Source organism: Eurypyga helias, unplaced genomic scaffold (assembly GCF_000690775.1).
Source record: "Eurypyga helias isolate BGI_N326 unplaced genomic scaffold, ASM69077v1 scaffold2399, whole genome shotgun sequence".
Taxonomy (NCBI): domain Eukaryota; kingdom Metazoa; phylum Chordata; class Aves; order Eurypygiformes; family Eurypygidae; genus Eurypyga; species Eurypyga helias.
This window is the reverse complement of record NW_010273720.1, coordinates 1-27,275: the sequence shown is the minus strand read 5'-3', so window position 1 is coordinate 27,275 and position 27,275 is coordinate 1. Positions and strand designations below refer to the sequence as shown.

The 27,275-nt window shown below is 42.8% G+C and overlaps 1 protein-coding gene across 1 annotated transcript; it reads left to right on the top strand.

The window, feature by feature from the left end:
- Nucleotides 1–2,658: 2,658 nt before the first annotated feature.
- SUSD2 (sushi domain containing 2) lies at nt 2,659–27,157 on the top strand (the record flags this gene model as incomplete). The annotated part of the gene is made up of 15 exons (XM_010159557.1): nt 2,659–2,725; nt 4,815–5,019; nt 6,384–6,535; nt 6,998–7,165; nt 7,408–7,582; nt 8,455–8,656; nt 9,937–10,022; nt 10,631–10,899; nt 11,684–11,827; nt 13,065–13,220; nt 15,225–15,473; nt 16,574–16,846; nt 17,264–17,446; nt 22,471–22,561; nt 27,042–27,157. Coding segments are annotated over exons 1-15 (2,536 nt in total), but the record flags the coding sequence as incomplete, so codon positions are not given.
- Nucleotides 27,158–27,275: the final 118 nt, after the last annotated feature.

Sequence of the window (27,275 nt, the reverse complement as noted above, 5' to 3'; positions counted from 1 at the left end):
CTCAGCATATAGGCTGGGGGTGGGCCAGGGGCCGTGTTGGCTCCCATTCATGGGGCTCTCTGACTCCGGTGCAATCTCTCCCAGGCTCTGACTACTCAGGCCTGATTACTCAGCACCTGGCTGGGCATCGGTCAGTGAGTGGTAAGCAATTGTATCATTTGTTTTATTTTCCATTATTTCATGACATTTTTATTGGCATTTTTAGTATTATTAGTATCACTTTTATATAATTTATATTGTTAATAAATTGTTTTTATCTCAGCCTGTTATTTTTCTTTTCCTCTGATTCTCCTCCCCTAATGAAGGAGGGGGGAGGTGAGCAAGGGCCTGTATGGTACTTAGTTGCTGGCTGGGATTAAACAATGACTGCCATGAGGGAACCAGAGAGCAAACGGAGGGCTCAGGGGTACCAAAAGGAAAAGAGGGTGAATTAAGGGCCTTGGGGCACTGTTAGTTCTGAGGCTTAATGCTCACACTTTTAGATGGGAGACTTAAGGAAGTAACTGATATAAACTGACTCTAATATATATTGATTAGTGAACACATCATGAGAAATTTGGGAAAGCAAAAGAAGAATATAATAATTAGCTAGATAATAACACTTGTATTAATTCATAATTAAATGATGATGCAAACTATTCCGTGAAACTATAAAGCTGTTAATTATTGGCCTTAAAATCTAAGAAATTACATATATTGCCTGTGGGTTGTCCCAGGGTTTTTCCTCTACTGTTTCAGTGGACTTGGGATTCGCTGATCAGCTTTACTATTACCTGTAGGCATCTTTCACTTCTACCATCGTAGAGGTGTCCACTGTTGTTCTTTTACTAGACCTAGACAGGCTGCAGAAATGGACTAGCAGGAACCTTAAGAAATTCAACAAGGACAAATGCACTCAGGGAAGAAAAAACCCTCATGACAATAGAGACTGGGAACCAACTGGGGAGAAGCTTTGCAGAAAAGGACCTGAAGGTCCTTGCAGACAGCAGGCTGAACATGAGTCATACTGTGTCCTGGCAGCAAAAAGGGCCAGCACTATCCTCGGCTGTGTTATCAGGAACACCGTCAGATGTGGAGGGAAGCGGTTATTCTTTATGCAGCACTCCTTAGGCCATACCTAGACTACCACGTCCAGTTCTGTGCCTTTGCAAATACAAGACCTTGACCAGCTAGAGCAGGTTCAACAGAGAGCCACCAAGATGCTGAGAGGGCTAGAACATTCCTGGTATGAGGAGAGGCTGAGGAAAGCGGAACAGGGCCTTTCCAGCCTGGAGAAAATGTGGTGGGTGAGAGGAGGAGGAAGCTAATAGCAGCCTTCTGGTATCGCCAGGGCAATTGTTGAGAAGACAGATTCAGGCACAGTGGTGCGTGGTGGGAGGTCAAGGAACAATGGGTGTGAAGTGGAACAAGAAAGGTTTAGATTTGATATAAGAATAAACTTTTTCATGATAAGGGGAGTTGAGTATTGGAAAAAAGGATCCAGAGAAGTCATACAGTCTTCATCCTTGGAGGTTTTCAGGGCTAGACTGGATGAAACTCTGAGATACTTGGTCTGACCTCATAGCTAAACCTGCTTTGAGACAAGAAAACCTCCTGAAGTCCCTCTGACCTATACCTTGTACTTCATTTTTTCTTAAGTTGGGTCTGCTGCCATTACACATCCTTTTATTTATCTGAATGACTTTCAAATAAACAATATGCCCCTAATTAGTTTTTGATTACTGGTCTCAGTTTTGCCACATCTATACCAAAATTATATGCAATCACAGCATTATGTGATACTACTGATATGACTATCAGGGTCTGAACAGCCTTGCTTCCCAAAGCTTCCCTGTCATTATTCAGGACTCTGTCCTTGATTTTTCTACCCAGCTACAATTAAGTGCAAGGAGTTTTTTATCCTATACACCGATATTTTACATGCCAGATCAGTAGAGTATGCCTTGTGGTCTTGCACCCAAAAATCTGCTAACCCCTCTCCATCATGAAGTTCCTGTTCTGCTATTGGAACAGACAGGTACACTGTAGCTGTTACCGCATCAGCTCTGCCCTTCTTGCTTGCCAGAATATCCTCGTGCTCCTGTCAGAAGGCTCCTGTAGTCCACATCACTGCTCTATCATCATGCTGCCATTTTTAATTATACCTTCCTCAGAATCTCTTCTACCTCTCGTTGGCAACCCTCATGCCGGCACACACAGTGCAGTAAACATGCTTTCTCAATGTCTCATTATCTCCTGAACAAAACTGTACTGTCAGCATCTATTCTTTATTGCTTTTCTTACTGATAACTGGTTTTAGTTCCTCCAATAAAATTAAAACATACACCTTGTGCCAACGACCCTGTGGTCTTGAACTTTGGAGCAGAAATGCTTGTAAAGGCAACACACATCTCCTTCCATTCCAGAAGAATGTAACTATTAAAATAATGTGTAGGAGTTCTACTGACTGCCTCCCCCACGCCCTCCATTTTTTCCTGAATCAGAGATGACCTATGAAAAGGAGCTTCTCCGTCAATTTGGTTTGCTTCAGTAATTTACCACAAACCTTTGAACAGTAAGAATGTTGTTTATTTCTGGACACGTGTTTCTATAAAAGGCTTTTCCCAGACAGGCACAAAGGCTCTCACAATCAGCCATCCTGAACCATCTGAACAAAACATGAAATTTGTTGGCACAGACGTTTCTTTCTTCATCCTCTTCACCCTCACTGCTCGCTGGAATGCAGGTGAGTGACTTTCAAGAATGTTGTTGCTTTTAACTACAAACTTCTGTAGTGGGTTGGTTTTTTTTTTTTTTTTTAACTTCAGAATACACACCTCGGTAAGCAATTACTGATACCATTTGTGCAAGCTAAAGCAAAGGCACACAAGCTGGCTTTTACCAGCATGGTGTCGTTTTTCAACCCCTTCCTCTGTAATTTCCAGCAGGACGATGGACCTTTTCTGTAAGTAAACAGACAATCTGGAGAACGCGGTAAATATCTTTAAAGACACAGAACTACTTTCTGGCTTCCTATATTGAACAAACATTTCTACCTCCATCAGGGGCAGGTTTTCTGCTATAGAATGAAGGCTGACTTTTATTTCTGACTTGCTACTGTTCCTGTTCTTTCCTGCCACACACCCACGTATTATCCCAGGGTAAAGGAGGAGTGCCTGCAGAGAGAAAAAACAGAGTCAGATTTTACTACTTTTTCCTTTTCTTGATCTCTCCATCCTACCAAAAAAACTCAAACAACCCTCCCTGTCCCCTCACCACAGATGCAAAACAACACTCAGCAACATTTTCTCATTGACAGAAGCTGACATACCTGGAACTGCAAGCAATTGCTCTTCAGCCCCACGAGGGTTGACTGTAAATTCTTCCTCTCCTAGTCTTGTCCATACATTGTTAGAGACCTTTGAGAAGTAGGTAAATCCAGCATCTTTTGGGACGCAGTAGATTTCTTCTTTCCAGTTCACTAGAGTCAGGTCTGCTGTTCTCTCAAGTTCAGGAAATTCCTCCTGTCTCAGTCCCACAGATGTGGATACTGCTGTTCCTGTGTGTAGGTCCAGCCAGTGAGGAGGCTGAGCCTCTATTGCAAAGAGGCAAATACACATATTGCACATTAACACAGCAAGCCATGCAGGCTAACACAGAGCAGAGCTTTTCTTGGCATCCAAATAAACACAGACAGCACTTCCCTAAACCTGCACACCACCCAGTTCTGTTCCTTCTCTCCATTCTGTTCCTTCTCTCCAGCTGATCACCATGGAAGGTCACTAGCTAAAGCACAAACACAATCTTCTGTGAATCTTCTCTCCAGATTCACAGATCCACCACATTCCTTGCATGCTAGCACAGGCTTTAATTGGCCTGTTGGCTAAGCCCAGATCGCAAGTCCCTTACACGGTCAACAGCTTAGACCTCAGCTCTTTCCAAGTGCAGATCTCCTACTGACAGGCTAGTTCATCCTGAAGTTCGCTTATGATTACAACACATGCGCACGCACACAGAGGAGAGTGAGCTGATACAGAAAATAGCAACAGGATTTAATAAAATGGCTATGGTGATAAGGTGCAGGGCTCGGTCAGAGAAATGTACTGACCAGCAGCTTGTTTATCTATGCTTCCTTCTCTCCATTTTCCCATGCTTGCTCTTCACCATCCACCTGGACCACTCCCTTTCTTTTTGTTTGTGTCCTCCCAGATAAGAAACTATCCCCTAAATACTAGGGGGACAGCTAGACATCAGCCAGACCTAAGCCAAGTGCCTAGTGCCTAGTCATCTGTCTGTGTGCCTAATCATCTTAACAGCTACCTTGTTAAGGTTTGACTCAAATAAAATGCACAAGAAGAAAGACATTTCAGTAGCTTTTCATAATCTCGTGTTGGAGCACCCTTTGTCGGTAACATTAGCTTTCCACTCGTCCAAGGGTGCTGTCCTTCTGTTCTCACTGTTTCCCATGTAGGATTGACAGTGATGGGAAAATATTCTGGTTTGCTTAAGACCTGCTCTCAGAAATAGATACAATTACTGACACTCACCAAAGGGCTGCTCTGGAGATTTATCTTTCTATTAGTTGTAAAAATACCCAGGGAATTGGTGAAATTACGTACTGGCTGGGAGGTAAATACGTGTATTTTCCTATTCAAAATGGAGCAACCTTAATATGCAGGTGATTAGAGCCTTCAACTAAATACATTCCTAAACTAACATAACTGGCCTCCTTCATTTATTTACCGTAGGCCTTGAGATTATGTACTTCTGTTTCAGAGATCATCTAGAAGAGTTCAGTAACATTCCTGACGATGTTTTTCTCTTCCTTTAACAAGGTGCTCAAGACTCTTGCTCACACCGATGTGGGGAGCTGCTTGGTACCTGTTCTTGCCAGGAGACATGCCAGTCCTTGGAGATTTGCTGTCCTGATTATAAAGAATTTTGTCTTCAAATTTCTCCATACTCAGGATCTCTGATGGGAGGCAAAGACTTTTTGATTGAGAATACAGCTTTTAATGTCTCTTCTGTGATAATGTGCAGGTGGGCAATAATTTTATATTCCTCTGATAAAGGGAGGTGAACCTTTCTAAATCTCACTTTTCAACAATAGGTAATTACCACAAAACAAGATGTGTCTATACAGGAGTGAAAACTTACTTTGTAAAGTTGTCAGAATCCTGAAACACTCAAAGGTTCTGCTAACCCTCACGTGTATGGATACACGTTGTCTATTTCTACCTAGGACCTTTTCAATTAGGTCGAGTTATTTGTGATACAATCTTTACTCTGCTACTTCCCTTAACATATCAAAGCAAGGAGTTGTCTAAGAGCTTCCTTTGGAGGCTCTTTGTCATCAGGGTTTTTTTGGCATTTCCATTTTGTGAAAAAGAAATATTAATTTCTCAATCTGAATGAGAAAGCAACGAGAAAGAAATGTGGATGGGACACCTCATCTTCTTCCTGTAAGAAAGCTGTGGCTCGTAAGTGTGTCAGCCTGTATCACACTTAGGTACATGCGTCACACACGCAATACATGCGGTACACTGAGTTTTACTGACCCCAGTGTCCTGACATGTTTTTCACAGAAGGTTCTGAGTGAGAGTTTGGAGTCCTTCCCATCTGATTAGCAACACCTGAAAAGGTTTTTAGCTCTTCATCTGGAAAACCTTTGACCCAGACATTCATTCTATAGTACACAACTGTGTACTCTTAATTACCTGCACAGTTGCATGATCATAGCCAATACACACTTCAGTGCAGACAAGCAAAGGTACTACTTCCCGTCAGACCCCAATTCCCTGCGGTACTTGGAGTAACTATGCAGTCACCGTACATCAATCCTGAAGAGTCACGGGTGGGATTATACTTTAGTGCACTGGGCAAGAGCCCTAACTGGAAGCAGATGGTTAAATAACAAGCAATGAGTTCTGAGTTAATCTTTGCAACAGAAATTCTAGAACAGCACGAGTTTACTTTTGTTGTATTCACAGGACTTGCTAGCAAAAAACCCCACAAAACCAGAAATTCGCAATGCCTGCATATCGTGCTCAATGTTAGCCACCCCCTAATCCTATTAATCCTATAACATCACCCGTGTCTTCCTGCTGTCCCTCTGTTATTGGTTGCTAATTTATCATGCCCCCCTCCCCCAGTAATTAAATAGTAAATCTAAGGCTTGCAGATTGCTGTGTATTTGTGCAGTGCACAGCAGAATCCACACTGGTGTAATAAGCACAAAGTACACACAAATTTTTTCCAGTTTCTATTCACTGCCACAAGCAAAACAGCCACGGGACTTGGAAAGTTCTACAAATTACACAGAGTGGCTTAATGAAACACAACTGAGACATCAGAATTTTCCTTCTCTCACTGCTGATACTGAAAAGTGTTTTCAACATCAACAGGTTCAAGCAGGAAATCAAAACCAGTGGCTATGTTGATAAGGATGGAAAGGCCCATTGCATCTCCCCGTTGCTGTATGAGACTGGTTTCATCCCTTTTGAAGTTTCTACAGATGATGGTCTGACATTTCCATACTCAGGAACTTGGTTATCAGGTTACTTACTTAAAACTGCAATATACGTCTTCTTTCTATATTCTTGCTCCATGGATGCAAGATTATATAAACCCTCCCCTTTTGATCACTTTTCTTCTTCCTTAACAGGCTGTTTGACCTCATAAAAGTCACGCTGGCTGCCCTTATGTTAATTCATATTTTGAGACATGAACTTTCACAGCAATTCAGTTCTGCTGCTATACAGCAGCAGCATTAATTCATAAAAAGTCTTCCTTATAAATGAGGTGGACCAAAACAGTTCCCTTTTTGTAGCTACTTCTGTTGGAAAATAACTGAGTTGTGGTGTTGTAATTGAAGGACTACGGACATTAGTAAGGGTTGCATTCCCACACCTTCAGCTTCCTCGGGAAATACTGCTAAATCTTAAATTATATAATGGTACCTTTTCAGACTATGCAAACAGAAATGTCATTGATCCTTTGTTTCTGTTCTGTAATGCAGTACATCACAGCAAAATTTCAGATGGAGAAAAATGCACATTGGTAAATGAGACAAAATGGCAATACTATGGCACCCCCAACACTGATGGAAACTTAACTCTTACTTGGACACACCAGACACTTGCAGCAACCCACGTCAGCATAGAAGTCTGGGGATACCAGGAAACAGGTAAAGTGACACTTTTCCTACCCGCACACAAGCAGTCATCACCTGTGTAACTTAAGTGCCGAGCTCTGCACAGCATGCAATCACTTCCACTGAGCCCTCAAAGAGATCTGCAAATGTATGTAACACATGACAATAAAGTCAGCTTTTCCTCTTCATTTACGTATGGGGGGAGGCATCCGTCTTCAATCTTGTGTTAACTTCTTTTCCAGCATCCAAAATTATTCTATTCCTCTGTGTGACAGGTGACAGTTACTCAGAAAACTGGTTGGCCGAATGGAAATATCTTTATACTTTGGCAGAAAAGATCCCCAATACTGGGAAATTTTCTTTCATTCCTGAACCCGCTAAAGGAAGTTACAGTACATGGGACGTTGGAATGTTGAGAATTATACCCAGCAACTATTCTTACGGGCAGAGGCAAGTACATCACAACATTCATTTATCATAGGTACCTTGTTATTGCTTCCTCTATCAAAGCTGCTGTCTCCTTTGAAATTTAAAACTGGGACTCAGGCTCCATTTCACTTGAAAAAATGGGGAGAGAATTGGAAGGGCAAATGTGAGAAAACCTCATGGGTCGAGATAAAGACAGTTTACTAAGTAAAGCGCAGAGGAAGTAATGCAAAACGTTCACCACCTGCAGACCGGTGTCCAGTCAGCCACCCAGCAAGGGTGTTTTGGAAATATATAAATGCCACCTCTTCAGTGGCAGAACATATTACTGATACATCGGAACCTTGCTTAGCATTTAGGAGTTGCTACCCACAGAAGGGTAACCTTTTCTCTTTCTAGGGGCTTTTTCTATTGGTTTGTGTATGATGTTTTTTCATGGGTGGAGAGCAGAATAGCCTTGGAACACTTCAAGGATTCTGAATGGTCTCTCCCTGTCTCTCCCATCGGGCCTGATACTACTAGGGCACAGGCCTAGTTTTGTTAGAGAATCCACATGTTCTTCACTCTGGCCTAAATGGAACTGAAATGTGAAAAGGCATGAATAGAAAACTCTAAAAGGGCCCATGTAAGCCAGAATCACAAGTGCTAAAATGTGTTCTGATTAGTGCATACTTGCTGCATGCTGTCATGTCACCTTCTAAATTAGGAAAATCTTTATCTGCTGTAACTTTCCGCAGGAAAAAGAAAGCAGTGGCCTTTGTAACAAATAACTCACAAGTTGAAAGCTTCTTTGCAATTACAGTTAGTGATTAAGACACTGTTACTGTCAATACAGAGCTTGTTCAGCTAGCAGATCTATTTCTTGGCTCTTTTTTTTTTTTTTTTTTTTTCCCCAGCAACATTCCTTCAGTCTGGAGTACGGAACATGCATTGGCTTGGCACCTTGGTGAAGACTTCAGAAATGACCCAAATGCATGGGCAACTGCGAAATGTATAGAATGGGACAAAAAGGAGGATAAGCTTCCAAACTTCATGGAAGAAATTATAGATTGTCCTTGCACCTTGGCACAGGCAAGAGCTGACACTGGCAGGTTCCATGTAAGTTATTAATCGATCCCTCTGGCTTGTTATAGTTCCAAGTAGAAGCTTAGGGAATGCCATACTCCCCACACACTCCTGTTCCCTCTCTGAAAGTCATTACAAGAAATGAAATTATATTTAAATTTGCACAAGTACCATGTCAAATGGCAGAGACAGATACATCTTTTCCAGGTAGTATGAATAAAAAAAGTGCCTATAGGAGAGCAGACGGAAATCACGTTCAAACAAGGAATTAGAACAGTAGTTCCAGTGATAGAAAACACTCAGGAAGGGCAGTGATATCTGTGGAGCTGAGAGCAGGGATGATTTCTTTGAGATCCTGCAGGATGGCGGTCTGTCTTTGTAGGCAATATCCCATGCTGGAAGAAGCAGGCCACATTTCTGCCTAACATATCATAATTTGCTGCAAACCCTTCCACCTTGTACTTGTACAGCTCAAGACCACAGCTGTAATCCATTGTTTTCTGTCTCCTGCTTCTTTCCTCCTTCTCAGCTTCACTGTTAACAAGGAACTGACAAAAGCTAAGAAATCGATTGCCATTTACTCTATGCTTTCACTTACAGTGCTGGTCTGAGGACCAGATAGGGTACCTTCCTCTCCTATTTACGATACCAAAAGGTGGCAGTGTGTTTATGCATATTCAAAAAAAAGTTGGTTTTGTTACTATCCTTTCCTGGTTACGAAGCTCCAAATATGATGTGTATTTTAAACGATACATTTAAAAGCAAGAAGAATAAAAGGTCTACTGCAGAGCCTCTGTCTAAGAACATAGAACAAAAGTTAGGCTTAGTCTGGCATGATTTGTGTCTGTTAGGCACTTAGAGCTGAACTCCCCATCTAGCTGCGTCAGTAGTAATAGACTGCAAAATGCTCAGGTTGGGCTAACATGCTGCTCCAATCACTTCACTATTAAATTCATTGGTTTTCCTATCCTTCTGTGCTACTCAACACACAGCCACAATCAGTTCATTTAGGCTTTACGCATACATCAGAGACTCAGAGTGGGGAGAGGACATAGAGAGAGCTGAACTCCCCATCTAGCTGCGTCAGTAGTAATAGACTGCAAAATGCTCAGGTTGGGCTAACATGCTGCTCCAATCACTTCACTATTAAATTCATTGGTTTTCCTATCCTTCTGTGCTACTCAACACACAGCCACAATCAGTTCATTTAGGCTTTACGCATACATCAGAGACTCAGAGTGGGGAGAGGACATAAAGATAGAGTGGACAATGGGAAAAGAACACCATTAAGAGTGAGCATCGATCTTTTTCAGACAGATTATGGCTGTGACATTGAGAAGGGGAGTGTATGTACTTATCATCCTGGTGCTGTTCATTGTGTAAGAGCCATTCAAGCGAGGTAAAGAAAGTTATTTAAAACTGCCTTTTTTTAATTACTCCTTCCACCTTAGAGATAGCAGCGTGACAAAGGTCACAAAGGTCTCTCTACTCTCAACTCTCAGGTTCAGAGCAACCATTGTTTCCCTCTTATTTACATACTGGCCCTTGTTGCTGGGAGAGGATAAGGTCTTGGATTCAATAAAAAATTAATCACACTGTGCTAAAACTTAGGATACCTAAACAAGTGCTAATGTCTAGAAGATTTTTGATTAAGCCTGATTAAGCCTTTCCTGTATTGGTCTACTTCAGTTCAACCAGTTATTCTTTGCACTCTTTCTATGAGAACAGTTTTAAAGAGCCCTGTGTTCATGTAGCTGTAAGGCCTACAGAACTTCCTTACTGCCTTGCTTAAAAACCCCTCCTTATCCCTAATCTGGTCCAATTTATAAGAACAGAGTGGGAGCAGGGAGGGATGGTTATGGGAGGTTATAATCTCTGGACATCATATGGAGCTTGGCAACAAAGCCATTTAGCTCTATCCATAAAAAGGCAATAGGTAACCTTTAAATATGAATGGCCTTCACATAGCTGAGCGATGACTCTCTTCTCACTGCTTTTCTCCGCCAGTCCCCAGTACGCGTCAGGACAGCAGTGCTGCTATGACTCCACCGGGACCCAAATCCTCACACGTGACTCCACGGGAGGCAGCACACCTGATCGAGGCCATGACTGGGGTTCACCACCTTTCCTGAAGCCTCCCCGGATACCTGGCTTTTCCCATTGGCTTTATGATGTTATCAGCTTCTATTACTGCTGCCTGTGGTCTGATAATTGTCACTTTTATATGAAAAAGCGGGCCTCCAGTGACTGCAGGACGTATCGCCCACCTCGAGCTGGTGAGGGCTTCAGAATTCCATCATGGAATGTTGGGGTTTGATACAGTGTTGGCTTTTAGAACATTTGTACATACGTGTCTGTCAGTAGACAATGGTGAGGGTTCAATGTCATGTGGAAAATTTCCATGGATGGTTTCTATTGATCTATCAGTGGCAAAATCTGTATGTGGTTTTTAATTGTCTGGCAAGGTTTTCTGCTGTTGATCTCATTAACTCCTGGAACCTAAATAGCCGAGGTTTAGAAGTCAGTGACCATGACCTCCTATCATCAGTGGGCACTTTCTCAGAAAGAAGGGGGTTAGGGATGGTTAATGACAGCTTGGCAGTAGTAAGGAAAGCTGTCGTGATGAAAAATGTTACTCCTATAAAACAGGAAGTTTTACCATTTCCAAGTGTGTCTATTGTTCCTGCCCCTTGCTTTTAAGTAGTCCTCAAGTCTTGCCATATCTCTGTTGCTGCCACGCGTTTTGCCTTGTGTGCTGCTGTGCTGCTGAGGTGTCCAGCTGCCTATACTGCCCCTAACAGCAATTTAACGTGCAGCCCTAAATGTTGGCCAGTGAAGGTGAGAGCAACTGTAATGACATTTGTCACAGTTCCGTTCAAGGTTGTCACCGTTGTTTCTCATGTCACATTTACCATGGATCAGCCTTGCATTTTTCCCTTTTTTTAAATGCCATTCTTTGGATCACCACAATGATATTTATTTTTCTCATGAACCTAAGGAGAGGAGTAATGGGTTGTGGTTTTTGCTTGTTCTTATTTCTCTTTTTGCTTTTATAAACAGCATCTGCTTTTGGGGATCCTCACTTCCTTACATTTGATGGTCTGAACTTCACCTTCAAAGGCCAAGGAGAATACACATTGGTAGAGTCTGATCTCACATTTCTAAGAGTGCAAGGAAGGACACAGCAGGCACACTTTCCCAACGGTAAGTTGGTAAGAGAGAAAGAAGGGATGACACATAATAGCTTCTGAGGTTGCTTGATTTACACGGTAGAGCATTCCTCCTTTTTCGGCCACTTGTGAAAGGTCAGTATTTTGAAGCTAATCAGAAGGCAGACAAAAAGTGTTCAGGAAAAAAAACCCACTCCCTAATCAAAGATTATTTGTTAGTTATATTGGGTATGAGTAATGGAAGTGTAAGGTTTTCTGTTGTGTTTGATAGCTCAAGAAAATTCTCATTTTTCTCCATGACTATTCCTGTGTGTAAGGGTACATAAGGTCAGTTCAAGGAATCGGTCAAGAGGCATAGCTCCCAGCTGATGCATTTGATAGTATTGTTGCTGAAACTTAATAGAAAGCAGGTAAGTGTATGCATGCCTTGCTTTATTTTCTTTCTGTGTTAGGTGTCTATGCATGCACGTGTTCACAGAGCAAAAATGTCTCAGAAGGACCTGAGAAAACAAACTTTGGATGGGGAAAAAATTCTTTCTGAGCACATCAAACTAGCAGAAAAGTACAGAATCTCTAGTGAGATGTTGGTTAAGGGGGTAATTTTTTTAATTATTATTATTCAAAGGGCCTGATTGTCCTGGTCTTTTGGCTTGTTTGTAAAACAAAACCTAGGGCAGAAGAAGCTTTCTGGAGGTACAGAAAGCTTTCTGGCTTTCATCATTTGAATGGGCAGATCGCAAACCAGCCTGGAAAGAGATTATCATATACCTGCATTTTAAAATGAGGGAAAAATAGAGTATGAGATAGCAGAATGGGATCATGCTTCTCATGACCACCTGAAAAGCCTTCTGTCAGATACTTTTGTTCATGCTTTTCCTGTATCTAGTGTTATTTTACAGTGCACAGAACAGCAGGCTTCAGCTCAGGAAAGAATATTCCAGCTGGTCTCAGGGATGCACTTCAAGGATTTGGTACTTCTGGTATCATTATAAGGATGGACTAAAAATTCAGCCACTGCCATTGGGATGAAGAATTTAGCATTTCCAGACTCTTTTAGCGTTAAACATTCTGCTTTCAATATACCACACTGGTAGGAGATTTATACTGTCTTATATGCTTAGACTTATTGCTTGGAAATTCCCTCAAATATAAACATATCTAGTTATCTTTAGGAAATATCTGGTGAGTTTTTTGCCTGTATCATTATGACCTTCCATATTTACTTTATATCATGTTGGACATTTTGGGGTGTTGTTGTTTTTATTTGGAAGGAACTGGGGCCCAGGTGACAGGCTTGTCTGCAGTGGCCATGCAGGAGAACAACTCCGATGTGATTGAAGTACGCTACTTGGAGGATTTGACACTGCAGGTCTTGTTGAACCAAAAGGTCATCAGCTTCTCTGAGCAACGCTGGATGGACCTGAAAGGTTAGTCACAAATGCCAGCCTTGTAAGCTATTGTATTCTGATGGAGCCAATGTGTAGTTAGACGTATCTCTAGATCCATGCCTTTCGACTGTTTCAGTGTCTTTTTGCAAAACAGGCTGCAGGTCACCCCAAAAATGAAGTTGGAGTGAAACAGAATCATAGAATCATAGAATGGTTAGGGTTGGAAGGGACCTTAAAGATCATCTAGTTCCAACCCCCTGCCATGGGCAGGGACACCTTCCACTAGACCAGGTTGCTCAAAGCCACATCCAGCCTGGCCTTGGACACTTCCAGGGATGGGGCATCCACAGCTTCTCTGGGCAACCTGTCCCAGTGCCTCCCCCCCTCTCTGGGAAGAATTTCTTCCTGATATCTAACCTAAACCTCCCTGATTTCAATTTGTACCCATTCCCCCTTGTCCTATCACTACAGGCTCTTGTAAAAAGTCCTCTCCCAGCACCCTTGTAGGCCCCCTTCAGATACTGGAAAGCTGCAATGAGGTTTCCTCGGAGTCTCCTCTTCTCCAGGCTGAACAAGCCCAATTCTTGTTCAGAAGGCAGGCAATGTCCCAGCTCATTAGAATTTATTTGATTATTACATGACTTTCTTCAGTTCGGGTGCTGCCAGACTGAGGCAGAATCAGTGGTAGTACACAGTCGGCATGGGCCTTGGCGAAAGAAGTAAAACTGAGAGCACATGGGGGAATGCCCTTTCCATCCTATTTGCCTACCTGGCCCTGTGTTTATAGTAGCCCTGTGCATGGATTCATCTGGCCTTTGAGACTGATGGCAGCTACAATATGGGCAGAACAGAGCCCCCAGAATTATGGGCTACACATTTCCTTCCGAACAGCCACAGTTCAGGCGTGCTGCAGAGAAGCACACCGTGGCTGCCCGTGTTCCCCACGGAGAGGTGTGGCAGGGAGTCGTGGTTCAGGTGAGCACACCAGCACCTGCAACCGTCCTGCTTCTCATCAGCATTACTGGCAGCTAGCCTGGCTGTAACTAGAAGAATCCTATGCTATGTCCAGGAAGAGGCTGAGACACCATTTTTTATAATTATTTCACAAATACTCTAAACTTTACTAGAATTTTAACAATAAGCTTCCTATTCAGCACAGGAAGTTTTCTGTGGCTAGCAATTAGTATTCCTGAAATGGCTGGAAAATACAATGAAGAGCAGAGGGAAGGCTACGTTGACAGGAGCTGCAGAAGCAGAGACACGCAGGAAGGAAAAAAAATGGAAGGGACAGTGATGAGGCTTGGAGAGCAGCCATAGTAGGGAAGTCTTGACAAGACAATCCAGAGGCAGAGGAAAGCTGTGACCACTGAGAGCCGTGTTCCTGCTCACAGCCACCCTCTGATGTAACCGTCTCATACCAATGCTGCTCTGGGACACTGGCAGCAGGCAGTGCAGCTTACAGCAGCTGTGGGCCTTTCTTCGCTACTACTCTGCAGGAGTCACCTTACCGCAGTCGTAGGCGTGAAGGTGTGGCCTCCCTTTAGAATCATAGAATCATAGAATGGTTTGGGTTGGAAGGGACCTTAAAGATCATCTAGTTCCAACCCCCCTGCCACGGGCAGGGACACCTTGCACTAGACCAGGTTGCTCAAAGCCACATCCAGCCTGGCCTTGCAGACATCCAGGGATGGGGCATCCACAGCTTCTCTGGGCAACCTGTTCCAGTGCCTCACCACCCTCTCTGGGAAGAATTTCTTCCTGATATCTAATCTAAACCGCCCTGATTTCAATTTGTACCCATTACCCCTTGTCCTATCACTACAGGCTCTTGTAAAAAGTCCTCTCCCAGCACCCTTGTAGCCCCTTCAGATACTGGAAAGCTGCAATGAGGTCTCCTCGGAGCCTCCTCTTCTCCAGGCTGAACAAGGTGCTTCTCAGACTGTAGCGGAAGGGAGGAACAGCTTTATGGTTCAAACTGGTGACACAACAATCTGTTCCCTATGGATGATTAGCTACTGTGTCCTCTTGCTCTTGTTGTTACAGGTCTCTTTCTCCATTCTACACCGGATCAGAACATCACAGTGATGTTCTCTTCTGGGTCTGGAGTAGAAATAAGAAGCAGCGGAGGATTTCTGTCCCTGACAGTTCTGCTGCCAGAGAAGTTTATGAATCACACACAGGGTCTCTTTGGGGTAATGAATGGCGATACAGCGGATGATTATACCTTCAGGAATAAATCCACCCTGTCAGTTCATGCAAGTCCCCAGCAGTTGTTTGAGTTTGGAGCTAACTGTAAGTCATTTCTCTGGTTTATTATTACATTTTCTTTATAAATTCAAACCAGCTTTCAATTTACAGACTAGCAAATGAAGTCTGTGCTAAGCAATCTATACTGGGGCACAGAAGGGAGTAAGAGAAGCATGCCCTTCTATATCCAAGTGGGTAACATGCCTCGCCGAATGACTGAAGACAAAACAACAATGGAACATCCTGCCCTTTGTTCCATTAAGAGTCAAGGCTGATATTTCACGGCTTACACTTCCAGAATTCCATCTACAATGGTCAGCTGAACACAGCATCACCAAACTAAAGTGTTACAGAAGGATAGCAATAGCCAGGGTCAGCTATCTCTTTCCAGAATATTAGCAATGTTTCCATCAAGCACCATGCTGACAATTCAAAAACTCTTTTATTAAATCACAATTTCATAATTGTCCCTTTAAAAAAATGGATGTGTGTATAATAGAATGGCTGCTTTTATTCAATGAAAGTGGTTAGGCTGCTATATCTAGCCTGCAGCGTTAGACTGGTCAGCATTCCTCCTGATACCAGGTTAGGAGATGGGCCAGAAATGATGCAACATACCCTCTGGCTGCTAATTGATCTCTGTCAAGTGTAGCTGTACTCCAGGATTCAGATCATACTGAGGAGTCTCACTGCTCCTACCTCAGGAAGTTTCTGATTTAACAGAGTAAAAACGAAAAGCAGGGCCACAGCTGACATGATAAATTTAGGGACATGCAGGATCAGGATTTGTGTTGCTTGTAATGTTTGGTTTAGCTAGCTCTATCTGAGGTACTTCTTTATCACCATTTTGCCGGCAGGCATCTAAAGCTATCTTGATGTAAAGTCATAGCTAGACAATTATCTGGATCTAATTTTAAGTAATTGATCAGACTCCACGTTAACCAAACACTAACTTTAGTGCTAAGTTAAGATGCTGCATCTGAAAAGGAAAATAATCTTGAGCTGGAAGGAAGTTGGAAGGCTTTGTAGATCTCTTCCAGCTCTAGCTAGGTTTATGTAAACAAGCGCTTGGATTAGTAGCAGAAGGTGGTATAGGTCTGTAGGCAGTGGTACATATTAATCTCTTCCTTTCTCTGTCTCCCAAGGGGCCATTGAAAATGGAACTTCTCTCTTTACTTATGACACAGAGATTCTACTGAACAATTTCTTTTATGGGGAAAAGCACAATGCTTCCTTTCTGCCCGTGTTCTTTCCTCAAGAAGACCCTGCGGATCCCCTGCTGAAAGAGATGGTCTTGTTCTGTGACTCTGACCCGTTCTGCAGATTTGATGTCCTGACAACAAGAAGCCTCCAAGTGGGAATTGCCACAAAACGATCTCATCAGAATCACAAGCGGCTAGTAGCAAGTCTAGAGCCAGGTGATCCAACATTCCACAAAGCATCCATCACTACAGTTCTTTCTGCAGGGCATCTAAGTAATTAACACTCTTTGAGGAGGCTTTGCTCAACTGTAGGTTCATGCACCTGTAAACACTCTTCCTTGTATCAGGAAAACTCTGCACTGGTAGGATACTTAGACAAACAGCAAATTAATTTCTTCATATTTCTTGAATTACCACACCACCGTGTAGAACTCTTGTGTTAATTTTCTATGCTTTCATTCTGTCTTCCTTGGACTTATATATAAAAAGAAAATCAGAATGTATTGTCTTTCAGTTAGCCTAAATACCTTTGTCTTTCCATGAGTTGCCACTAAAATGCCATTTGAATAGCTGTGATAGAGATTTACTAGTCCAAATTCAGAATTCGTTAACCAGATATGTCTCTTTTACTAGTGATCTCTTGTGGCTGGCTGGGTCATCCAACCAATGGAGGAAAGAATGGAACTAACTACCTGCTGGGCTCAACCATCAGTTTCACCTGTGATCAGGGCTACGAACTCAGTGGGTCAAAGCAAAGAATTTGCGACATGACGGGGACCTGGTCTGGAGACACACCCAGTTGTGTCCTGAGAACAGGTCTGTTTCCTTTCAATGTTACATATTGACATTAAAAATCAGTACCACAAACAAGGCAATCTCAGTATATGGTGATGGCCCTTGACAAAAGCAACTTTTATTTGGGAAGGCACTAGACACGAGATCCCTGGGTTTCTAAGAAAACACATGCAAATCTAACTAAATAACAGGTGGTTTCTGGTGGGGTTTGTTTGGTTTTTGGGTGGGTGTTTTGTTGTGGTTTTTTTTTTAACGTCATGTACCTACTCTTTCTAAGGGTTTAGGGCTACATCACTTTCTGTAGGTTTGGCTGAAAGGAACTGGTAGGCATGCTTCTTGAGTGGGCAACCTAAATTGAATTTCAAACTCAGTCTTAGAAAACCAGCTAAAAATATTCCATATCACAAAAATACAAAGGCTACAGAAAGAATCATTCACAGCATTATGTTAATGTAATTTTCTTATATAAATGTAGTATTCTTTTAGCAGCTTTATAAATACACAATGTATGCATAAATGCATACACAGAGAGAACTGGAGATTACTGAAATCCTTTAGTATCCACATAATTTGAGCTGTTTTTCAAGTACAAATAATGGCACAATCCCCAACCATTTATAGCCTTCCTTTGTTCTGTCATCACCAACACAGTTTTAACCTTCTTTGCAACTAACTGGGGCAAACGTATATCCAGTCTGAGCCATCTGAGAGGGCTATGAAGTCACACATTACAAAATGAGTGCCTTAAGATAAACTGTGCAGAAAAGGACCTGGGGGCCCTGCGGACACTTCGTTGAACATGAGCCAGCAGCGCGCCCTTGCAGCAAAGAAGGTTCATGGTGTCCCAGGTGGCATTAGGCAAAGTATTGCCAGCGGGTCAGGGAAGTGACCCTTCCCCTCTGCTCAGCACTGGAGACCACACCTGCAGTACTGTGTCCAGTACAGTATTCCTCAGCACAACAGGCATGGACATGCTGGAGAGAGTCCAACGAAGGGCCAGGAAGAGAATTAGGGGACTGGTGCACATTCAAGAGCCATCAGGACACAGTCCTGGGCAACTGACTTGGGGTGGCCCTGCTTAAACAGTGGAGTTGGACACAACAATCCCCAGAGGTCACTTCCCTCCTCAACCAATCTGCAATTCTGTGATTCGAGAGCAGGCACAGCCCACACTTGCTGAAGGCTTCCACTCCTCTGTCCTAACGGACTATGTGATCTCAAACCAGAATGTGTTATTCTATCACAGTCAGATTACTGTGAATGATGTAATAGTATTTACTATAAATAACATAAATTTATTACCCCTCTTGTGTCACTACTGACTATCAATTAGCCTGGGATTGTTGGATTTAGTAGCAGTTAGGCTATCTCTATGATTTACAGGAAACTGCTCAGCATTGTCTAACAATTTCAACTTTGTTTTATTCGTACACCATGTACACTCCAAATGTCCTCAAGATGGCAATGTTTCAAAGCACCAGGGTGATGCAAGGCCACATGGCACGTTGAAACACTTTTAATGCTGAGATAATTGTCCCCTAAAGTACTCATCAAATAATTCATATCAACAGATTCTCCATTCTGAGCACCTTCCAAAGAAATGTGGAAAGTGCACAACACATTGGCAATGAATTCTTGGCCCGCTGACACATTTCATCAGCCCCTGTGGGCCTGCACCAATTGCCTGCTCTTTCCCAGCGCAGTTCTGCACGGTTAGTGATACCTGTGAGATGGACTGCAGGAACTTTGGGCAGCAGCCTGTGGACTTTAGCATAAAAAATAATTATTGAACATTTGCACATACATAACAGGGAATGTTCCTTAATTTTAAATAGCTGAGTGAACGTTTATGGAATGTTTACTTGGACCAGTTGTTGTTTGTAATCAGTGTGCAACTGACTGTTCACAGGGGCCAATCTCCGTAGTAATCTCTCAGCTATTTTGGAAAGGGTGAAATTAGAGGTATTTCAAACCATTTCTGTTTCATGTGATAGGCCAGAGCATATGGAGTACTTTTGTTAACTGTTGAAAATCTGAGAGATTCAGAAGTTTAGCAGATAATTTAGCATGCTTCATAGTTCACAGTAATAACAGATCGTCTGTCAAAAATCTGAGAAGAATGAAATCTTTACAAAGTAAGGCCAGATCTTAAAAAGTCAGTGGCAAAACGTTTTGCCAAGCTGAAAGCTAAGAACATTTTTCCATTGCTGCCATCAACCGCACACATACTGGATAGGAGCCAGTCAGTCTCAATAAGCAAACCGGATGCTGACATTTACACTAGAGAAAGCGAGGCGAAAAGCCAGCCCTGGGAGATCGGAGGGAAGGAGTTGGAAGATACGCAGAGATTAACTGCGTTCAGAATGATGGAGACTTGCCGCTGCTGTATGGATAAGCAAACAAAAACCCACAATGTTTTCCACCATGTGATTTTCTGAAAGATGACAAAAAACCAAGGTGTGAAAGAATGTTATTGATCTGATTGTAACTAAGACTTTCCTTACTATCTGATATTTGGGCTTTGTAGCATATTTGTAACGTGAGCCACAAATGATGATTTCTATCAGCCTCAGGAAGCTGGAGTATGGCAATTCTGCCCACAGCAGCAGGATACTGACAATACTGACAACTGATCGAGACGATATGAAATACAAATGGCATACACAGTTCTTCATTTTTTTACTGCTGTGCCCTAATAACGGCATTCACATCTAGCCTTGCTCCTCCACTGGCACCAGAAGATGTGCTGCTGGATATCAGGCTCTGCCTGGGGAGGTTATGTTATTGACAGGTCCAAGCCTCTCCAAAGAAGATGGGCAAAGCAGTCCAAAGCTTCTCTCGCTTATGTCTAAACCTCTAGTATTTTTATAGCATGGATGGCTAGTACTTCCTTTCCACTAAATACATTTCCACCTCCGGCCTAGGACACAGCTGAAAGTCAGTGCCAGTATTCCTTGCACTGATTCCGAGTTCAGCATAAGTACAGAAAAGGTCTTCACGTTGTCAAAATCTGTTGTTACTGAGGTCAGTTTTCTTCACTGTTTTTGTCTTTGCACAGCAGGACGCTGCTGTTTCACCAACATCCGTTTTATCAAGCCCTGTGACAGAGGGGTTTTTGATGCCAGGAAAATGCTGACCAAATTAATGGACAGCACTTCCAAATTTCTGGACGCCTGAACGGGTGACCACTGACCCAACCACTGTGATTAGTGGTCACAGTTTTACTTCCAGCATGAACTATTAAAACACACTTTTTCATACGATTTCTTTCATGCTGGTCAAGAACACAGGGCCCAGTCCTCTATTAATCTCAGCTTCCAGGGGTACTTCTTTTCGGTGCTGTGCCCGTTACACTTGCTGCAGTTTTGTGGCACATCGGATTCAAGCTCTGTACTACAAATCACCAAGGTTTTTTAGTTGCTATGTGCTTCTGTTTTTCAAAAGCGAGAACAGTTAAAATAAAGGCATGAGGATGATGAAAAGTGGATAGGAAGAGAGGCAGAAACAAGAAAATTGAACGCCAGTTATTCTGAAAAATCCATTTCTGCATTTGAAATTTCAAATACAAATTATGCTGTTGGGCCTGCATATTGTTGCTTTTAAGTTTTTCTTCCTTGAATTAAAGTTTCCATGGAAATCCCCTGCTAATAATTATTTTGCTATGCTTCTAATTACAATCCCACTGCAAGTCTTGCCAGTACCACAGCAACCTCCCTTCACAGAATATCACATAGAGAAAGAAAAAGAAACCATCCAGCAAAGGCAAAAAAAGGAGAAACAAGTAAAATCAGAAGTAAAATGCAGCTAAAAATTATAAAATCTTAGCAATATATACACATATAGTCTGTTGGTGTCACACAATATTTTGATGTTGTTAAGTGCAATCTGGTTTTGTCTTTTGGTTCTTTTCTGCTGTGTTTTTGTGTTTGGTGGTTTTTTTTTTTTTTTTTGCTCCTCTTGTTCTCACTTTTAGGTTTTATTTTCCAGGCTTGGCCTCTGTGTAAAATCAGTTCTTTCTGGAAGGTTGTCAGAAATCTCATTAGTCTTCTGTGCTTTTTTTTTAGATGAGGATGCCAAAAAAACATTAGGTCTTCCTATTATGGAATTGTTGTCTGTCATTTCCAGGAGACTAGCTACAAGACATATTAAAGTCAAGAAAATAACCTGAGATTATAAATTAAATACAAAGACTTCACAGTAGAGGCAAATCACCACTGGACCAAACTAATCAGGCCAATGGTGGGTTCTCATCGCTCGGCAGAGAGAGGGTACCTGCCTGTAAGGTGTGTGTAAGCCTAAGAGGAGGTTTTGAGCCTTGGACAGAAGCTCCTGGATGAAGGACCGATGCCTGTGAAACAGTTTCTTTCCTTACATTAAAAACCAAATTCTCTATTCTAGGGTCACGAAAGTGTCTGTTACCTCAGCCTGCGTCACGGTGTGCTGGCCGGTAGCATGGGCAGCTCTTCCTGCAGGCTTGACAAAGCGATGGAAGGAGGGGCTGGCAAAAATGCAGCCCAGATGCGTTAAAGCTCAGATGCACCACTGGTCACCTGTCTCTAAATAGGCTGTGTGCTCTCTGACACGAGCACGTAGTGCAATCCCCAGGTGCAGAAAAGGCAGAGCATTGAATCTACTTTGACCTTAGGACACCACAGTGTCTCAGAACCCAGGAACTGCACTTCAGTTTGACTCTCTGACCCCAAGCCTGGGTCAAAGATTGCCCACACTGGGATTTGCAGTTTTTCAGTGATGGTACTGGCAGTTCTACATAAATATCTCACATCCGTGATGTTCACTACATAGTAACCACTAGCCATCCTTTCCTTGTGCTAGAACAGCTTCTGCAGCCACCTGCCCTAACTGTCAAGTGTAGGAGTTATGTGAGTCCCTACACTTTAACAGGCTTTTTCCACAAATACAAAGAACAATAAAATTAACAACATATGGACAATTTAGAAAATTGTCACCTGTGACTACATTCAAACAGATAAGAAGAAATGTATCAATGTCTTCCTATTTCATTGTGGTTGGTCTCTGTTTTTCAGATATCAAGCAAGTGATTCTTCTTGCTTGCGTATTTGGAATAGTGGGTCTTGCAGTATTGGCACGTCTGACCTTCTTATGTAGAAAGGAGAGGTAAGACTTAATTGAACTGAAAACACAAATACACCTGCTAAAGAAATAGCAAGTGTTATGACCTTTGTAATATTTTTTTCTCAATGATAAAGAAATCAAACATGATATTTTCCTGCTTCTGTCTTTTAAGAAAAACTTCAAGACTGGATAGTCCCTGCGTCCTGCTGGAAGACGGTGAAGCAAAGTTGGAATTATCGGGAAACACATAAACATGTGATTGATCTATTGGCTGATTGATTGGGAACAGGACTTCTTGGTCAAACTAATTTATTGGTTGAGTGATAAAGCTACCTGATTAGAACTGTTCTGTTTCAGGACAGGTGTGCTTATGATACCAACGGGTAAATCTGATGTATCATCTGAGGAATGCGTCGCATGATACTGTAACTTCCCACATATCTTTGAACATATTCCCACTTCCAGGCATGCATGAATTTGCCCAGAGAATGCTTACATGTCTCTTTTGCCGAAGAGTTGAACAGAATTTTAAAGATATGTCAGTTTGCTGCCCATTCTTGGAATCTTTCTACCACACAGGAATAAACTTGCTATAAAAACTATCACATTTTAAAAAGAAATCTCTAAAAAATGTTGTGTGGCTATAAATTACTTCTTCGAGGTTTTAGTCCTTTGTTTTAAAAGGTGGCTATGATTTCATATATTCTGTATGTAATTCATTCTGTTAGCCAGTGCTAACAAGCCAGTTTAAAAAGTATTTTTGGCTCCGTGCCTTTCTAACAGATTCATCAATGCAGCGACTCTTGAAACAGAACCCAGTACCGTAGCCATGTCCATCACTGAAAACACAGCCCGTTGATTCTGAGCTCAGTCACCAACTAACTGTGTCTATCAGAGAGCCAGAGGCATTGCTAAATATGGCCCCTTGCTTTTAAATCACGTAAGCATTGTATTCTACACTTCACAGAGAACACTCATATCCAAGACACTTTTTCTTCCTCTCCTGTACAAAAAAAAAAAAAAGGATACTCAACCAGGGTAGATACCTGCAGCAATTAATGGGTTTTGCATACATGAAAATGCACAGAGAAATGACACCTCTATTGGCCAAATTCTACACACACACGATTCCCACACATAAACCCAACTGGCTTAAAACATTACTATTACACCTGTACAGACTTACAGAATCACAGAACGGTTTGGGTTGGAAGGGACCTTAAAGCCCATCCAGTCCCACCCCCTGCCATGGGCAGGGACACCTTCCACTAGACCAGGTTGCTCAAAGCCTCATCCAGCCTGGCCTTGGACACTTCCAGGGATGGGGCATCCACAGCTTCTCTGGGCAACCTGTCCCAGTGCCTCCCCACTCTCTTCCTGATATGCAATCTAAATCTCCCTACTTTCAGCTTAAAGCCATTACCCCTTGTCCTGTCACTACAGGCCCTTGTAAAAAGTCCCCCCCAGCTTCCTTGTAGCCCCTTCAGGTACTGGAAGGTGCTATAAGGTCTCCCTGGAGCCTTCGCTTCTCCAGGCTGAACCCCCAACTCTCTCAGCCTGTCCCCATGGCAGAGGGGCTCCAGCCCTCGCAGCATCTTCGTGGCCTCCTCTGGACTCGCTCCATCAGGTCTGTGTCCTCCTGCTGTGGGGGGCCCCAGAGCTGGACGCAGAACTGTCGGGGGTGTCTCACCAACGCAGTGGATAGTGCTTCTGAGAGACTCAAAGTTATGGGCCTCAGTTTCTTCTAATGGTCACGTCTCTGCCAGCAGAACCAGCCTTCTGACAAAACCAATAGAGTTCACGATTTCTCTGCACTTTTCTTCTTTTTCTTGAAAGCTGGTAAAATGGGAAGAGCCCAGGCCTACTAAGCTAGCCATGATCAGAGAAACATTCGCCTTCTCTGGGGCCAAGTAAGGCTGGTTTAGCTAGGTAAGAAAGCAGAGGCACACTCAGGTGGACAACTGGCAGATCGGGTTGAATGTGCAGATTGTTGGGGTTCCAGTAGGGAGGGAGAGATATTGAAGATATTTAAACATTGCTTTCTTACATACTGGCAAGTGTCTGAATACAAGAAAGTACTCAAAGTGCCATTTTTGTTTCAGTTCTGACCTAATTTTAAAAGTACACAACGGGAGGTGACAGAGGGGAAATACTGAGAATATCAAACCCTTCCTTCCAGGTTAACTTTTAAAAAATCTGTCCTTATTCAGCTGCCCAACCAAAGTCCACCTTCAAACTAAAAAATCTGTTACCTGCACTGGAAATGTTTTGTAAAACTCGCAATGTTTTCCTTGAATAACTGCAACATGCCTACTGTTTCTCTTTTAATACCTTGCTGTATCACAGTGTGTTTCATTGTCTTCATTAAAAAGTGATTTCTGAACTACTACCTCATACAGAATCATCTTACTCCCAGAAAATCATCATTTGCTTTTGCTTACATCCCAAAGGGTTTGTGAAGCCAGTTCTGTATTGCACAACTCTTTCCAGTAGTGAAAGGATTACTAACTTTCGCAGGTCGTTTGGTCTGGTTTTCTAAGGCCTTTAATTCATAAACAACTGGAAAATCATGGTGGTTTCAAACAGCAAGGACTAACTATGTACCAAATGTACAGGAAAACAAAATGAATGAAAGGGTAGAGATTTTACATTATAATGAGAACAAGACGAGATGAAAGAAATGCCTTGGACTCTGTATTATGAAGTATAAAATTATTCATTACTTATTAGCTGCCGTTGCTGTTGTCATTGTTGTTGTTTGTAAACAGAGCCCACAAACCACAAGCAGAAAATCACAAAATGAGAACGAATGATCTTGAATACACTAAGCTGAAATACAAATAATTCTGTACAAGAGGAAGGAAAAATCTTATAAAAAAAAGAACTTGGAAAGAAGACCAGGGAACGACCACTGGCAACAAACTGACTGCCCCTTGCCAGTGTGCTACACTTAAAAAACAAACATGCAACTGATGTACACGCACACATCAGCTGTGTGTGCAACTGGCTGACGGAGAAAGCAGGCAGCAGAATGAACGGAGGGGATTTTGTCTAGGAGTGCTAGAAGACCGAACTGGCCTTTTGGCGATGTGTAAGACTGAGTTTGTAACTTCGTTATCAATACAGTGTTAAAAATTTGTAAGCCTTCTCTGTCCCAGTGTCCATAAGGAACAGAATGCCAGATAAAATGGAATCAAAATTGGGTGAATGGGTAACACAGTGGGGTCCCAGTCCTTGGAGAGGAGAATTTTGTGGGTCATTAAATCACAAAGTAGTAATGGCTCATGTGCTGTTAGACAGCATGTACCACAAGGAAGTGCTGCATGCTCACACAATGGCTTGCAAAGGAATGCTAGCAGCACTTGGCTGGGAAAGGAGTATGTGCAATGAATTGGAACTCCGGTCCTCATGAAAAGTGTGGATATTAATCTGATAACACAGTCGATTTCTATGAATCGGAATTGTTTGGCTTAGCCCGTCACAAACAAAGCAGCAGTAAAACCAAACACCCACCACCACAACAAGCTGTTCTATCTGGTTGGTCTTGGTAACTCCCATCACAGCCATCTCTAATTCCCTAGTTCGTACGCACACACACATGTGCACACACACACATACATCAGTGCTAAGAAAGTCACGTCTGCTCACAGCACTCTTGTGCTACCCAAGTTCAGGATCAGGAACTTGAGCAGAATTCATGAGCCAAATAACTGCACATACTTACATATTGTATCTGTGAGGAGGAGCTAAATCCTTCTGCATCTACCATTAAAAAAAAAAAAAGCGTAACACCAAGCTAACACAACACTACTATTGTTTTTCAGTATTTCGTCAGCTTAGAAAATTCTACATTCACTAGGAAACCAGCTCGAAGAAATAAGAATGTGGCACATTATTATGCTGCGGTATTAAAATACACGTGTAAAGCCGTGCTAGTATGTAAAGCTTTTGCTTTTCACATAGGCCAAAAGAAATTTAATGACATTTTTCTCCTCCAAATCAAGCCACAGCTCTCCGTGACGGGCGGTTTCTGCATGCTGGCGGTGAGATGTGCCCTAGTGAGCACCCCTGCAACAGCTGCCACCTGCCAAGTGCTGCTCCCTCCTCCCGAGCAGCCAAACTGCCCTCTCCCTTTCAGATACCTGAAGGTGCCACCCCATTACATAATTAAAGCCTTAAAGAAAAGGCGTAAGGAAGAAGTTCTTCACTGAAAGGGTTATCACACACTGGAACAGGCTGCCCAGGGAGGTGGTGGAGTCACCATCCCTGGATGTGTTTAAGAGACGGGTGGATGAGGTGCTGAGAGATATGGTTTAGTGGCGGACAGATACGGTTGGACTGGATGATCTCTAAGGTCTTTTCCAACCCAGTGATTCTATGATTCTATGATTACACAGCAGTGGGGTGGGGGTGCTGCACCGACAAGGCCGTTGCCCTCCTGCTCCTGACAACGCAGGGGCACTTCCCGAATGCCTTTTTGGCTGTTGGTGTGTGTTTTTTTTTTCTCTTGGTTGTTTTTCAGCAAAGAAGCACTGCCACCGCTGCAACCTCTCACCGCTCACCTAATAAACCTTTGCAGCAGGTACAATGGCTTTATAATGTACCACCTTGACTTTTTTTGCCCGTCGCTGTCTGAAGGTACTGAAAAAAGCGCGATCTTGCTGCATGTGCGCTCACGGGTCCCAGCACGCAGCGCCGCTCGCCCTCCCTCGGTCCCACGGTCAGCTGGCGGCTGTCGCTCCCTGTCCCCACCACC